This window comes from Cariama cristata, unplaced genomic scaffold (genome assembly GCF_000690535.1).
Source record: "Cariama cristata isolate BGI_N322 unplaced genomic scaffold, ASM69053v1 scaffold641, whole genome shotgun sequence".
NCBI classification, from domain to species: Eukaryota; Metazoa; Chordata; class Aves; order Cariamiformes; family Cariamidae; genus Cariama; species Cariama cristata.
The window spans coordinates 153,970-171,105 of NW_009599636.1; the positions used below are offsets into that span (position 1 = coordinate 153,970).

At 40.0% G+C, this 17,136-nt stretch overlaps 1 protein-coding gene across 2 annotated transcripts in view; it reads left to right on the forward strand.

The window, feature by feature from the left end:
* The window catches only part of NEO1 (neogenin 1), a 146,853-nt gene extending 130,469 nt beyond the window's left edge, over window positions 1-16,384 (forward strand). The window contains exons 21-28 of one of the 2 annotated variants that reach the window (XM_009709741.1): window positions 1,773-1,841; window positions 2,672-2,819; window positions 4,601-4,839; window positions 5,531-5,623; window positions 11,101-11,259; window positions 12,587-12,841; window positions 13,185-13,321; window positions 15,852-16,384. In XM_009709741.1, the coding sequence (XP_009708043.1) occupies window positions 1,773-1,841; window positions 2,672-2,819; window positions 4,601-4,839; window positions 5,531-5,623; window positions 11,101-11,259; window positions 12,587-12,841; window positions 13,185-13,321; window positions 15,852-15,935 (1,184 nt within the window). In that variant the 3' untranslated portion in view covers window positions 15,936-16,384. The remainder of the gene's footprint in view (window positions 1-1,772; window positions 1,842-2,671; window positions 2,820-4,600; window positions 4,840-5,530; window positions 5,624-11,100; window positions 11,260-12,586; window positions 12,842-13,184; window positions 13,322-15,851) is intronic. The other variant, XM_009709742.1, reaches the window with a different exon arrangement.
* The last annotated feature ends 752 nt before the right edge of the window (window positions 16,385-17,136 follow it).

Below are 17,136 nucleotides of genomic sequence, written 5' to 3' on the forward strand. Positions count from 1 at the left end.
TCTTGCCTGTGTTAAGGCTCCAGCTGCTGCACTAAAACTGCATAGGGTGTCGGTTCGTCCTTTGACAATATTGTCAGCTATTTTTATTCCCCCCTGCTCCTGCAGCTTCTCTGGTGCTCCAACATCTCTTCAGCGCCAGGTTCAGTGATTCAGAGAAGACTTTTTTCAAGTCTTTTCTGTGCAAGTTATCTGGTCATACAGATGTCAATGCATTAAATACAAGCTGGGTCAAATTCTGTCAAATTATTTCATTGCTGCTGCAAAATTATTAGCCCAGGACTTCAAAAAGAGAACACATTTTCACCGAATGCAGTGTCCTCTACAGACCGGCAGGTGCAATATGTCTTTTTCGTTATAGATTTGTCCTGCAATACATTTTTCCCATTATTTTAGACTACATCTAACTCCTCACTGTATACATGTAACATTCCATCTTATTATCCTTCTCGGCGCTTAATCAGTATTCTTGCTGGTACTTTTTGCTGTTTATACCAATTGTCTTTATTTCACAGTGACTAATTTACAGGCTTTGACTTTAGGTTCACTATTTCCATTTGTTACACATTCTTCAACACTTAATACTTCTTGATTAGAGTGGATTTTTGACTGAGAAAATCCTTCTCCTGATTGTGAAACTGCCAAATTTGCAGACTTTCGGGGTTTTGTGGTTTTGGCTTTTTGGGCATAACAGTGTAAAAATGTGCAAAGTATTACAGATTCCTGTAACAAGAGGAATGTTGTTCTTTGCATCTTGCTGTATGTTTCCCCTACTACAGTATTTTTATTATTCATGGTAATTTTGCATTAGTGCATTTTAATGAAAACACTGACGTGAAAGAACCAGGGTTTTGTATATCTTTATCTGCAGGAAGCATTCTGCTAACTCAGGAGAGGTCTTAACATTAGAGGTGAACCCTGTGAATTCATGCATCTTGCTGTGGCAGCAAGTGAGCTATATTAGACCTGAATTATGCACGGGGAAGTACTTGTTAGAGTAAAAAGAGGACAGCATTTCAGTTGGTAGGTCAGCTCTTGCATTTAGTACCTCGGAGCCCACTAGCAGTAGCTAAGGTTCGGGAGGGGCTGTGTAATTTGCCTCAGTTTGTGATAACTGAGGTACAGATATGTTTGCTGCCATTGTCAGCCTATGAACATAAAGCTTTGAAACCAATTAAGTTGTTTTCCCAGGTTTCACCAAAACCATTTTTGTGATACTTCCTTGTCACTTGTGGCAAAGGTGAAAGAAACAGAAAAGAATGGGGAGGAGTTGAAAGCAAGTTTTTATGGATAGGCAGAGACTTGTAATACTATGTTTACTGTGCTTAATCCTCCACTTATTTCCAGTCTTCCACACTTACTGTAATTAGGAAAAGAAACTTGTATAATTACTGTTTCAAGATGATTAACTCTCTGTACAAGTGTGGTAAAGCCATTTGCCTCAATATATACCTGTGTATTACTGCAAATAATTGTTACTATATTTTTAAAAATGAATACTAGTGGAGGCTCCTAAGCTTGCTTAGGAAAATAGTAACACAGGAAACTAATTATTAAATAGCTCTTTTGAAGAACGGGTTCTCTTCTTGGAGAAACACAGTTGCTGTTCAAAGCCAAATCATGTTGTAGGGGAGAGAAAAGGAGGGGGGAAAAAATGCTGACAGTGGTTCAGAGAAGTTCTGAAAGAGCTATCTTAGAAATGCTAAAGCGTGTGTTTATGTGTACGTGTGTGTATATATATGTATATAAAATTACCACATATACAACCTTTTCAGCTTCGGGATCTGCAGGGAAAGGAAGCCGCCCAGTGGACATAGGACCAGATTACAAACCACCACTTGGTGGTAAGTGTTGTTACAAAGCTTTTCAATTTAAATGCAGTGTCTTTTGGTGTTTCACCAAGTGATGCTGTATCCTACTGAAAATACTGATTACATCTGTTCCCATAACTTTTTCTCTTTATGATGATAGTCGTTCCCACTCAAATTGTATCATACTTCTGTCATAGTGTTCTTGCCTACTGTGTGGGGTATATGGAAAAAATATTATCGCATGCATACTCATTGCAGTCTTGATAGGCAGATCTTGTTCCCAGTTTAGCTTTAAGTGACTGCTATAGTGCACAAGTGTAAAATTAATTCAGAAAGAACATACTAGGAGGGAAGAAATCATCTTAACTCCTTCCCCTTATTAGCAGTGTGCATTGCGGAAGGTTTGCCCTAAGGTAACACTCATTAGTGTTACATAAAATGTGTTTCTTTTGGAGGAAAGTGACCACTGTAGAATACTGATACCCATTCATGTGATTATGGGATCCAAGGGGATGCCTGTAGTGCTAGGGTTTTAGCAAGGTCCCAGGTTAACTCTTCTCAGACTCTAAACTATTGAATTTTTTTATGATAACTATTTGAGTAGAGTGAACATAAATTTTTATAGACTGTTAGTTGGAAATGGATCTATAAAGCATCTTATAGACTTAACTGTACAGAAACACACTTGGCAAACAACAGAAAAATAAGCAAGCACTTCACTGGAAATTCAAGCAGACAAACAGTCTTTCTCATTCTGCTAATCTGTATGATTCTAGAAGTCTTTGATGGGCACTGCTTGCTTTTGATGGGGATTTTTTTCTGTGTAATAAATAACCCCTTTCTTCCATCTCAAACTCTTACAGGCAGTAACAGTCCCCATGGAAGTCCTACTTCTCCCTTGGACAGCAACATGCTCCTTGTAATCATAGTATCTGTTGGAGTGATCACCATTGTGATAGTGGTGATAGTCGCCGTCTTCTGCACCCGTCGTACAACTTCTCACCAAAAAAAGTAAGCCGTCCAGGTGACACTTTGCCCTGTCCTACCTTTCTCACTTAATTCTATTATTTAATCTTTTCTTTATGATGCTTTAGAGTTTACAGCCCACCAGACTTAGAAGTAATAGAAATTCTGTTCTGACAACGGATCAGTAATGCAGTTTGAGTTTTTGTGTTAAGTTATCATGTGTGTGACGATGATGTTATTCTGTTTTGCCTAATCAGTGCTTCAGAGTATACAAACCATCAAGAGTTTACAGGCAAACTGGGGCAATGCTTTCATGTATACCTGCATTTGCCCCTCTCTGAGGAGAAATTATTGTTTAAAATATTGTTTCCAAACTCAAGCTGTGAGACCTCAACGGCTCAGGCAGTTTCTCACTTCTGTTCTTAGCACGTACTTTACTTTGTGGAGTAGGTTTACAAGTTGTGCATGATAACATCTGATTTTTAGATAAGATTAGTGGAGTGGAATCTGAATCTGGTGCTGGACTCCTTAGAGAAGTGCTCCAAAGTCCAAAATATAGGTGTGTATCTGAATTCTTCCCTCATTTAGAACATCTGAATTAAGACTACAGCAGCGATGTTTCTATTTATAGGCTCATGAAGGTTGTTTCTGCATGTTCTTTGAAAGAACTGAACAGAGCTGAAAGCTTTCTTTTAAGTTTGAAAAGACTCTGTTATGCAAAACAGAGTTTTAAGAAAGTGATTAAAAGCCAGGCTTAGAAGATAATCTCTACTTGCTTTGCTGAAGCGGAACCATCCTGCAAAAATGCAAGTCCTTCAGGAGAGGAGAGCAAGGATATAGATGAGTGATGGTCTAGCAACTGGAGGATGTGCTTGGGAGAGGGCAAAATTCATGGGCTTGTGCCCAAGAGAAGTATTTTATTTTCAAAGAGCAGAAATAACCCTGTGAAATCTTACCTTTGTTTTCCCAGTTTCTAAATGCCACCTCTCTTACATGCAGCAACCCACAACCAGCGAATAACCTTCTGATCTGCTTTACTCATTCAGCTACAGTGCTCAAAGCAGGATGCGGGGAGCACGTCTGGTTGCGAATCACCTACATAAGGGGCTCTGTTCATTCATATTTTCAAAATTGTATTTAGTCATATCTTAGCCATTTCTAGGAAACGTGCTACCCAAAGGGACGCCTTCCTCCATCATTGCCAGGGTCCAAAGTGAGGAGTGTGTGTGGAGGGCAGTGCTGGAACTCGACATTTTACTTTTTCAAAATTCCGTCGTGTCAAATGTCTGCCTCACCATCAGTTTGCTGCTGCTGCTGCTATTCAACAGCGATGAAAAAGCACATCAGTTAGATGTGTCTGACCTGAGCAGTGGTAAAATGAATGTTCTTGTCATTAATCTCTAGATTTAACCATCGTATTGGGATAATTGGCTATTTGCACACGCCTTCTACAGCTATTGTTTGAGGTTGTTTGTAAGTCCTGGAGTATGGGCACAGCATGATGTACATATACTTCATGTTTAGAATATTCTCTTATTAACCATAAGTACTGGAAACTTAATTTTTGTTAATGAAAGCTTAGACTGTAGAGCACAGTTCTGCAGCATGTGGTAGCATTTGAGACAAATTTCATGGCATCAGAATTGCAGAATATGCTTTGAGATGTCAGATGTGCTTATACGTAAAATTCAAAGCTTCCTGCCCAGTGAGTAGCTTTTGCTCAGCTGGATACAAGATCTGAAGGAAATCTCAGGGAACATTTGCCTTTTTCAACAAGTGAAAGGAAGCCTACATCTAAGAACATTTCATTTGTTTTCCTTCCCAAGGAAACGAGCTGCCTGCAAATCAGCGAATGGGTCCCATAAATACAAAGGAAACTCCAAAGATGTCAAGCCTCCTGACCTTTGGATCCATCATGAAAGACTGGAGCTAAAACCTATTGATAAATCTCCAGATCCCAATCCAATCATGACAGATACCCCAATCCCTCGCAACTCCCAAGACATCACCCCAGTTGATAATTCAATGGACAGCAATATCCATCAAAGGCGGAATTCCTACAGAGGTGAGCTATCAGCGAGGACTTTGACCATGATGTTTGAAATTAAATACGTTTTACTGTATTTGGTGAAATCACCTTACTGACGTATTATTCAGTTGCCCTTACCTTTTTTTGTTCTTATTTTCCAAGTAGTGAATTGGTTTTGTGCCTTATTGATAAGACTGGCTGAAAAGCATGAATCACATGTTTTAGTGAGAAAATTGAGTGCCGAAGAGTATTAATTTCCCGTGGTAAATACTGATTAGTAATCAGAAAATCAGCTAACAAGTATTTCATATTAAACTGTTGAGAAACATGTGTGGCATCCTTTCAATGGTCAAACACAGAATCAGGTTTTGGTGCTTTAACCAGATACTGCTCAATTCTTGAGGTGTGGATGAGTTTTCACGTGGTGAGGGGTTAACCTGTTAATCCAGCATGTCTCACCCAGGTGTGTGACTCTCTGTACTGCCAGAGGTTTGGTTTTGTGCGTTATGGCCTGGAGACTTTCTCTAGTGCTCAATAATCTTTACCCTAACTGTCCTCTTTTCCACCTTCTAGTGAAGGATGAAAGAGCTGTTTTTATCAATTATGAGTCACAGAACTGCTTACAAACAGGACAGCCCAGAAATAGAAAGGAGGATTGAAATCATCTGGTATGGTATCACAGAAGTCTTGCTGCAATGGTAAATAACCTTCAGTATTTTTCCTTCAGGGCATGAGTCAGAGGATAGCATGTCCACACTGGCAGGAAGAAGGGGGATGAGGCCCAAGATGATGATGCCTTTTGATTCTCAACCACCTCAGCGTAAGTCAACAGCCCACCTACCAGCTGGCTTGAAATTGGGAGCACCCAAACAAGCCATGTTGATACTGCATGCACAGGGACACACACTCACATACTGCCTTCCTACTTACTTCTCCTCGGTAACTCTGTCGTATCTGCAGTGGAAACAGTTCAAATCCTGAATCCCATGTCGTGAAGGCAGAGTTAGATCAAGTTAAAAGGGAAAACTGAATAGCTGTATTTGAGTGAGCAGGAGGCATGCTGCAAAAGTGGGGAAGAGTTAGGGATGTGTCCAACAGTCTGTCTGTCCCAGGCTCCAGCAGTGGCAACTGCAGGTGCTTTTTTGGGACAGCCTGTCAGCCTGGCTTCTTTTTATAGTCCATTCCCTTTGTACTCTGCCAGTATCCAGCTGTTACGTAGGAATTGTAGAGAGTTGGTAAATCTCTGTCAGGCTCTTCTCTCCTATTAGTTTTCTCCTCTCCAGACCACTCATAACCTTTTTAGCCTCCCCTCAGGAGGCAGCTACTCCATCCCCTTTATCACTTTAGTTGCCATTCTCAGAATCTTCTCTAACTTTACTATGTGCTTCCTGAGATTCAGAGAGGCCAGAGCTGCACGTCGTACCACCAGGGTCTTACAGAGCAGGGAACAGTGTCCTCTGCCTTGTTCTCAATACCTTCCTTGCTGAATGAGGTACTACATTCTGGTGGCTTTTTTGGCTGCCATTGCATACTGAGTTAATGATATCAGAGATCTGTCAGCCATATCTCCAAAAACTCTTTGCTGAATTGTAACTGCCAGCTCTGAGTTCAGCATCATATAAGCAGTTTGGATTATTATTTACCTCAGTGTATTACTGTACATTGAAGCAATGCTAAAGTTTACCTGCCATCTCTTTGCCTGCTTGCTCAGTCTTGTGAAACCCTTCTGGAGTTCCTTGCTGTCAGAAGAGCACTTGACTACCCCAAAGACCTTAATATTGTTGACAAACTTGAAGATTTCTCTGCTTGCTTCCATGTCTGGGTTGCTGAGAAAGATAATTTATTAAAACCCATCCCAGCATTGATACTTGGGGAGTCTCCTGCTTACTCTCCTCTGTCTTGGAAAGTGATCATCAAGTCCCTCCCTTGGCTTTGTATCTGTAATCAGCTTTCAGTCCATAAAAGAGCTTTCCCTCAGCAGCTACTTAGTGTTTTAACTTCAGAATGGAGCCTTGTCAAGAGCCTTTTTGAAAATTTAGCTGTATTATATTCGTTGGTTCCCTTTATCAACATATTTACTGTCTTGAAACTCTGAGATTAGTGCAGCAGGAGTCATGCTGACTCTTTTCTAAATGACCATGTTTACTTATATCTGCAGTGATCTTACTCTTATACCGAAACATTAAACATAACTGCTGTCCCCACTGCATGGACAGTGAAACAGTTCTTGACCAGCTGCAGTTTACAATCCACCCTCTTCTGGCAAACCAAAATCAGTATGGATTTATGCTAAAATGTGATAGTGACTCCAGAGCAGCTTCAGAAACAACTCAGCTGCTTGTCCAGTAGGAGAGAATGAGAGCGCTGGGGCAATAGATCACCATACGTCTTGTTGCAAGATGTCCCCACTTGTGAGCTAGTCCCCTAATTTACTGAGCAGAAGAAATGGCTCTGAAGGAGTAACACTGCTCCTCTTTTGGAAAAGATACCAAAAGCCTGCAATATGTACAGTAGCTTTGCTCCACAATGTGTCTGTTATACAAGTTCTTAGGACGTGGATAGACCACTGATAAAGGCTGAGGCTTTGCGAGTCTGGCAGAGCAGGCTCTTAAATGAAGAGGACGTCTGGTTTGTTGTTTCTTATCTGGTATTCCCTGATCAGTTTATGATGATTTGAGGAAAAGTGCTGAATTGAAATTTTGTTGAGGCAGTAGAAATATATTTTTATTATTATTATGAAATATTTTAAGAATTAAACAATTTATCTAGTTTTCAAACGATGATTCAGATGGAAATGGACTTGGCTAAACCTCTGAACAGCTAGACTGAAACTCTGACTTGAGAACACAAGTAAAAAGTACAAAAGTTAACCATGACAGATCTGTGAGGCAAAATTACACAGTGCTTATCTGGTCTGAGCTTTAGACTTCCCTGAGCACTATGTTCTTGTTCAACCCTGTAGCCAAGTAATTGCTACCACAGTCTCTTGTGATTTATGGAATGGTTTCAGACTAGTCCATTACGTTTCAACTTTCTAACTTTTTGCGTTATTTACCTGAAGTGAGTGCTTGGTTTTCTTGGCCTCTACATGCTTTTTCAAGTGTCCTGACAACCTGATTAGCTTAGTTTGTAAATTTTTGACTGTTTCCTTGTTTTACCTTCTTACAAGAGTAGTATCTTTTTTTCTTGGTTTTAAATAAGTAGTCTGATGGTCCTTGTTTTGTCCCAGTTTTACATGTATGAGGAAGGAGTGGAAGACGCAGTTTTACACTAATAATCTCTACTCTGATTAGTTTCTTAAAAGTTTGTCTGCTCTCAAATATGAGTGTCTAACAAGGGACATTGCAGCTACTGGATTCTGATGATTCCTGTCCCATGTCAGGTGCTAGAACATGATGAATTCAGACTTGTGTGACCCCATAACAAATTCAGACTGCAATAAGTCTTAACCTTGCACTCTTCTAAGTGTTTTTTCTCTAAATGGGACGCAACATTGGATACTCAGCAATTTACGTGATCAGTCTCACATAGGATGAAAAGATGTACAGTTGACACAAGTGATACAGTGGTGATGCATATTTTAGGGAACTAGTATATTCCAGTTCTACTTTTTGATTGTATTCAAGCTGATATGATAATGCTGGCAGACACGGTTGTGGATATGATTTTTTCCTTGCAGCACTAAACCCAGGTTTGACATCACTTTTTGATACTAGTCCTGCTATGTGGGCTTGAAAAGCCTATCTGGTTTTCCCCTCTTTATGAGATATTGCCTTGCCCAGAAAGAAGGAACTAGACACAGACACAGCTGGCTTGGTGTGACAGGTTAGCATGATGCACTAAATGTCAGGAAGGACATGTAAGGTCTTCTGGTGCCTTAGGGCTTGCAATTGTTTTTGTGACTTTATTTGACTTTTTATCCTGTTTGCAAAAGCTCTAAGGGCTTCCAGCTGTAGGTTTCTATTTTATAGTAAGTGGAAACATTAATGTAATGTGTTTAGATACCTTTTTGCAGAAGCTACAAGGAAAACTGACACTGATATGTGAGGCCCTTTCTCAGCAAAAAACACAGAAGGCAGGACCATTTAGTGTGTTTAAGCGTGTGCCTGCAGATACCTTCCTATGGCTTTTTTTTTTTCCCACCCACTGTAGCATTCAAATCTAGGTATTTACTTCTTAGATACTAAATTAGGATAATTTAGTATGTTCAGTTTTAGTATAATTTCAGTAATGGTGTGTGCCTAGTTAGTTCATTCTTTGCAACTGGAATACAAAAATTCTGGAAGCATATTAGGCAGCAAAGGGCTGTTTCTTTCTTAATACACCACATTTCTCTTTATCCAGTTCTTCATTTGAACTTGTCTCTTCCTTGAAATTAAACAGTGCATCATGATCTTCATTAAGAGCTGGTGGTACAACGTACTCCTTTTTGACCTGTAAAGCTATATGTGATTTAGGTCTGATAACCCAGCAAACTGTTAGCAAAACCCAGCAGTTCAAGGTGGATGGCTAGGTGGCAGGGTAAGCTTTCGGGGACATGGCTTTTCACCGGATCAGGTTTTCCCACTTGCTCACTGGCTTCTGCTTTGTATAGTGTTTCAGAGCTACTAGGATTTTGTGGTCTTCTCCTCATCTCCAAGCTTTTAGGAAATGTCTTGAAAGGTGTAGTATATGTGCATGATTTTTTTAAATTTTGATTGCAAAAACAGATAGGCAGTCTTTTGTACTAACATGTGTTATATTTGATAGTGATTGAAATGCTTGCTGAAATACAGGTGTAGACCAGTGGTTTCAACAAATAGAAGTAATTAAAATGTTTACACCTGTAAAATTTTATGCTTTAAAATCTTTACGCCTCCTACCTTGCTGACACGTAAGAGAACTCCTGGTGTCTCTGATGACTGTTGCCTCTGCCTGGATTTCTGATCGCCAAGCTTTTGTGGGTTATTCCTCCATTTGCCAGTTTCCTGCAGACCAAGTGGCATTTTAATCTTGCTTGAAACTCTTAGTGAGAATATCTGACTTTTCACATCCCCTTGACAGCTATCTCACAGGACTTAAATCTAGAACCTACAGATTACTTAGTATTAGAGTTTAGTTACTCTTCATTTACAAGAGGTTGATAATCCCACTAGCTTTCTGTTGGCATAACTTAATGGGAGAGAGAAATTGTTTATTACCAATAGCTGAAAATCTGTTAGTATATTGCCTCCACTGATCCGTGCACATATCCTGTCCTGCTGACAGGCCGTTTTCCAGGCAATGAGGAAGTCACAGGGTTTGGATTTGTTGTCAGCCTCTGACTTCAAACCCCAATGCATCAATGCAAGAAGTCTTCACTGAACTTACCATTATAATGATGGATTTCTGCATCGTGTCATTCTTAGAAAGTAACTTTCACAGGCAGCACATCTGGCAAATTTCCAGAAAATGTTAAAAAAAAAACCAAAACACACAGCCTTCTTTATGGTGCTAGTGGTAGCATTTCTCTCCTGTTTTTTGTGTTGAGACTCTTTCTTTTGGATGATTTGAAGCAATTCAGTGTTTCGGTGTGTCATAAGAACTAAATTCTGCGCACATTTGTCCACCCAGCTGGGAAGTAGTTAGAGTTTGTTTTGCTGTTACCACAAAAGGCTGAGGGCAAAAGATGATTTACATTTAGTATAAAATTCACGTGTCTCAAACGGAAAAAAGAAAACAGCAAGATAGGAAAAAAGAAAAAGAGGCTTTTGGTTTGAGTGTACTGGAGCAGATCTTTACTGAGTCTGCACAGAGGGAATGAATAGAGCCTGTGGTGTCTTGCCCTACTCTTATCATTTGTCTTGCATTATTTAATTAACCAAAGATGCCATGTTTGGTTACAACGTTAAGAAATGAAATGACAGTCAGAAATTATTTTGGAATTTGAGCTCATATGTCTCTTGTATTAGGTCTGACATTTATAGCACAGCATGAAATACGTGGCAGTTCTAAAGGGAGCTGAACTTTATTTTTCTCAAGTGTAACAGAAAATGCTTGAAAGATACAGCCAAGAGAGATGTACTTTGTGCGCAGGAAAACAGAGAGCTCTGCCTGTTTTGGGGGTTTTGTGTCTTGGCGTGGAGGAAGCTAAAGTGCTGGAGCAGAGTTGGAAAATCGGTATTGAAAGATATCATCTTGGTGTCGCCATAAATCTGCTGAGAAGTTGGCTCCCCTCTTCAGTGGCTTTGTGGGAGAAGGGAGGGATATGGTGCATTTCAGTACATGTGCATGCTTGTCTGTATGTTAAGCATTTTTCTGTCTTGTATTCATTCACAGCTGTGATTAGTGCTCATCCCATCCATTCACTCGATAACCCTCACCATCATTTCCACTCCGGCAGCCTCGCTTCTCCAACTCGCAGCTATCTCCATCACCAGGTCAACCCGTGGCCGATTGGCACATCCATGTCCCATTCAGACAGGGCCAATTCCACAGGTGAGATACAAATGATGAGACAGATTTTGCTTGTAATGGAAAAATGAGTGAAACATCTGGAAATCACAGCCTGAAACTTAACTTGGTCAGTCTCCGTTGTGGTGTTCCATGGGAGGCAGAGTGATGGGTTTAAGTACAGACAAAATTCTTGATAGGTTGAGTTTTCTGTAAATGGTTTCTTGCGTAGATCGAATGTTGATGCTCGAGATACATGATGATGTCCTTGGAAAGGGAGGCTTAATGATTTATACAGAACTTCAAATAGGAAGATTCCTTAGTCTAAAGCCTTCAGCCCTGGAGTTCAAAACATCAGATTAAATCTAATTTGAGCTACTTAATATAACTTTTTTCCTAATTAGTTCTGTTTAAAATCGAGAGAGGACAAAAGTCCAGACTTTAGTTAATCTTCCTGAAGCACACAGAAAATTGTGCTGATTTCTATGCAGCATTTTCAGGCTTGAAGCACAATCATTTGCAGTAGTTTTTGTAATGTCTCCAGTGCTCTGAAAGATTCTGAAGCAACAGTATTGCTAAATTGCACGTAGGTAACATCTTGAGATGAAGTGAATTCTGAGCTTCTCTAGATTAAGGTCTACATTTTAATTAAGGTGCCACAGCCAACAGCGTTGTTTCCTTATGAAAACAATTCATGAGGCTGCAAATATACAGGCAGATGATATGTTAGAGGCAAAGATTGCCCTTGTTCTGTTTATACTGCTGAAATGGCAGCGCTCTCTTTTCCTCCATGTGGTCCAAGTAGGATCACGATGCCCTAAATTTAAGATACCATCTCATTGTTCTCTGAGATCAGGGTAGAGCCTGCTGCAGACAAACAAACGAAGCCTGTGATTTCATTTTAGCTTTCAGCAAGTAAAGGGATTTCAAGTCTATCTCAGGAAAAAAATTGGCTCTTCTGTATGCACTACAGTGCTATATGCTTAATGTATACCTATTTAAGCAGGCTGATAACTGTGAATTACTCAAGGGTGAAATGAGAATGAAGATTTGTGTTCCATGCTGTTTATCTGAGGTCTTACTACATGTAGCTGTTTCAGTGCAAAACTGTTGATTTGGTATTATGCCTGTAGAATCATTCCGTTCTCAAGCTTTGTTATTAGACAGCCATCGCTGTTCACCTTAAAAGAGGACAGTTACACAGAATTGGTGTTCTTTGCTACACAGTTAATCTGTGAATTCACTTATGAGCTTGTAACAGCCATCTTGGAAAAAGTGCTTGCAAACACTACTGGTTTGTTTCCATCTGACCACAGAGACCATTTCTGTTAAAGAAAATAAACTACTTTTTTTTTTTTTTGGTCTGTTGTAGAATCGGTTCGAAACACACCTAGCACGGACACCATGCCGGCTTCCTCGTCTCAGACGTGTGCTGACCACCAGGATCCTGAAAGCACCACAGGGTCTTACCTGGCTAATGCACAAGAAGAGGATTCGGCTCAGAACCTCCCTACGGCACATGTCCGTCCTTCCCACCCGCTGAAGAGTTTTGCGGTGCCAGCGGTTCCACCAGCTGGTTCCACGTATGACCCTGCATTGCCAAGCACACCATTACTGACTCAGCAAGGTCAGCAGGGGGAAAACTGGCAAGACACACTTGCCAAAAAGCAAAAAGGGAGATTTTTTTTTAAGAAGAAAATGAGAGAAGCTCCTTAAGGGGTGGGGGGCAGAGTTGAGCATCAAAGGAAAGATGTCAGAGGCTGGAGTGAATTCTGTTGGTATAATTTTCAAGGCCCTTTTCTTTTATGTATATAGATAAACTAGACAAAAATTCAAATTCACCACTCCATAATTTGAAGTGTTCTTTTTCCTCTTATAGAGTCCTTTTTATTCTCCTACTTTCAAGAGCTTTCTGAATAGGCAAAGAGCTAATTAACTGAGGCATAACTATATAACAAATTATTTTTAAGCTCCTAACCATCCAGTTCACTCGGTGAAGACTGCGTCAATTGGGACTTTAGGAAGAACTCGACCTCCTATGCCGGTGGTAGTTCCCAGCGCCCCTGATGTGCAGGAGACCACCAGGATGCTTGAGGACTCAGAAAGCGTAGGTACTCTTACACTGCCGGTGGCTTGCTTTGGCAGTGCTTATCGAACTGTGGTGAACCTCTCTTTATATGATGCTTGTAAACTTTAGTAATGTCTGCGCTGAGACTTTCAAAGTCAGAGGCTTTTTTGGAAGTCAGGCTTCTGACTTCCACCGAGTACCATCACCTCTTAACTCATATAAAATATCTAGTGCAAATACCTTCTACACAAGGCAGTAAATTCAGAGAATAAGCACTTAAATTGCAAGTACTAGTAGTGCTTTCGAAATCTGAAAATTACTTAAGAGCATACCTTTGTTCCTCACTACACAACACTAAACAGATGCAGTGCTTCCATCTGTTCCAGCCCACAAGGCCTGTTCAGTCAAAAACTGAAAAGCCTTTGACAACATTTGGGTTGAACTGCGGCTGTTAGCTGAACAGAGAGTAATGTTCCCTGAGATTTCCTTTCTTGACTGACACTCAATGCTTCTGGTTTCTGCTAGCCTATCAATCACAATTACAAGAAGAGGAGAGTAAATACAGACACCATCTATAGCACTAGTCCTTTCATTCTTTACAGTACGTAGCGCCTCATGGAGCTTTGGTTTACGACTTAGGCTTCTATATGCAGGCTTCCGTATCGGAGCTGTAGAAGTGCCCTGCACGTCTGGTTTTTGCCTGCTTATCTTGATGTAAAGAGCATCTTTGTTCACAGAGCTGAAGGCCTCCAACAGTGCTGTCTGCTCTTCTGTACAGCTTAAGATGTTGTGTTCATGCTCGCTTTGAGATGTCATTTATTTCTGTCTGTTTCGCGAGCATACTGTGCCTGGATCCTATTAAAGTCATGCAGCTGCAGAGCATCCAAAGTGTCATTGCAGACGGAAAATTTAGCATTAATGCCAAAATGCTTAAAGCCATCGTCCCAAATATGGTTTTAGGTACTCATATGAAAGTGTTCTAACTTTCTGAGAAAAATGCAACTGTTGGGCTTCTGTGGAAATAGGTTTTAAGAAGCGGGGATGTTTTGGGTGTCAGGCAGTGGAAGAGCTGTTTTCCTTTCAAATTGCAAGCTGAGAAGTTATTGTATTACTGCTACAGGAATTGCTTATTTTGAATTATTTTTTCTTTCTTTTTTTTTTTTCATGTTTCCTTATTGTCCTTTCCTTTTGTCACATTGTTTTTGTCACCTTCTTGATTTTATTTCTGTATGCACTGGTCTAGAAACTCTATGCATGCTTGATTTGGTGCACTTTTGCCCTTCTGTCTAGTTGTCACTCCTACTTTATTCTTTTTTATGATTGGCACCAAAAATATACTCATTAGTTTATTCATCAACAAATTTGTAATATTTAAATATAGCCATTAATAAATTTCTTCATTAATAAATTAGAACAATATAAAGTCACCGCAGCACACTAAATACTAGTTAAATTATGAGTTTTAAAAATCAGGATTAGCTAGTGATTTGAACTGTTTCTGCTTTTTTATGAGAGCCTGTAGGAACAAGTCTGAGTACTTTCAGCTCACTGCTATTTATCGTTGTCAGCAGTTGGCAGATAATGCGTTAGACACAGGACGGAGATGACTTTTCTGGTCTAGATTTCTGGTCTACAAATCTAGATTGCTTGGTAAACTGGAAAGCACCTGCTGCGTTCACTTCTATTTAAATGAAAGAAAAGGCTTGTATCTAGAAGCAAAGGAACTGAGATCACAGTCAGGATTGAAGGCTTTGCTTTGGGAAGGACCCCGGTTTTATGGTACACAATCAGCTGAGCAGTAGCTTTAATATTAGACTCTGGTGAGAAGGTCTAATAACGGACCTTAAATATATGGAGCAGGAACTACCACACAGGAGTTCTGTTGCTTCTGATTTGGCATTAGGAGAGCTGGTATTGGAATACCGTGTGCAGCCTGGCTCACCTTCTGGGAAAACAATGTTGAGTCAGTCAAGAGCGTTTGGGGAAATGCTCCAGGAACAGAAGGGGCTGAAAACTACACAGTACTGGGAAAGACTTGGTCAGCTTAGAAAAGGTTTTGAGATGAACTAGTTCATGGTATCTGTCTACATACATGACAGCTACCATAATTCTGTTATCAATGCAATATAGATAAAGCTAGACAACTGAGGATAAAAATGGAGCATGATTTTTAGCATGTGTAATGATTCTCAAAACAGTTTTGTTGAAGTGATTCCTGCCACCTTTTTTTCCCCAATTAAACTGGGAACGTTTTTCTAAAATACCTACTTTGCTTCAAAGGAAGCTGTTATCTTGAAGCAGGAATTGATACAAGGAAAACAGATAAGATGATCACAGTCTTAAAAATCAGTGAAACTATGACTCACTATTGCAAAAAGATCTGCACTTAAAATAAGAGTTGTTTCAAGTTATTAATTCCTGTAACTGTCGATAAATCTGCTTCTGCTTATTCATGTGTCAGGGTCACAATCTACACCAGAATCACTGAGCGTTTCTTCTTATTTCTTATGCTGTCCCTCTTTAAAGAAAGCAAGTCACCTTGTCAATAAGTTTTTTACATCTCCCACAGAATTATGAACCGGATGAGCTGACCAAAGAGATGGCCCACCTGGAAGGACTTATGAAGGACCTTAATGCCATCACTACAGCATGACCACCTTCACCTGGACATGACTCCAAACAGTTTCACAAGTCTTGGGACTCAGCCTTGGAACACAAGGAATTGTACAGAGGGGAAAAAAAGAAAAAAACAGGAAGAGGGGACAGCACATGAGAGCATACACAGAAAGCAAACGAACCAACCAGTGCATTTGTGCTACAGCTGGTCAAAAAGAGATGACCTTTCCTGTCATTGGCCTGCAATGAAGTCATTGCCAAGTTGAATTCCATTTACCTGCTGAGACCACGCAGGATGGGGACACATCAGGCTGAAATCTAGCATCCAGACAAAAGGAAAAAAAAAGTGGACTTCATGGGGTTTTTTTCTGGTCAGGTTTTGTCTCAGTGGTGTGATTGCCCTGCCTTTTCAGTGTTGGACATTCGCATTTATGTACAATTTTATTTGTGTTTTTATTTTATCTTTTTTTATAAAAAGGAAAAAAATACTGTAATTAAAAAAAAAAAGAGAGAAACTGTTGTTTTCCACAGCCTAGACTGACGTTTGACTGCTTGTTCTATTGTGTATGAAAATTCATTGCCAGCGTGGGTTGTTCTGTTTTGTTTTTTATTCTGCGTATAATTACGTCCCCTTCTGGCAGTTAATCCATGGCCTTTTGGGATGCTGCACTGCTATTTGTAAGCTTTTTTTATTATTTTTATATTATAATTATTAAAAGCCTGACTTTCTCCTCTCATCACTGTGAGATTACCAGTCTGTTTGAATTGAAATGTAATTTGAAAGGCTTGTTTGTCGCTTTTTGTGCAGTTTCAATATTTTGAGTGGGGAAAAATAGATGGGGAAGGGGAGGGGAATCCAGTGGGAGGTTTCATTATTGTTGTTTTCCTGTCTTTCTACATTGACTCGAAAGACCGAAGAAAATGAAAGCATCTTCTGTAACGTCCTTCCTTGTAACTTCAGCATACTGTGTCTCTTGGTTACTGAATTGCAGTGAGAGTCTGATTTAGAAACATTAAAAAAAAAATTCCTCCTGTAAAATAGGGTTCCTTATGTTTAGATGACACTACAGCTTATTTTGGCAACAGTGCTCTGTTTTGTTGTTTTTAGTTTAAAGATCACATCATGAAACTTTAAAGTGCAGATTGAGCGCTCATTCAGCATGGAGAACTTAGCAGAGGCAGCGGTGTGCGGCGCCCAACACTTCTCTGCTGGTGAGGCTTAGGCTTGAGCTACCTGG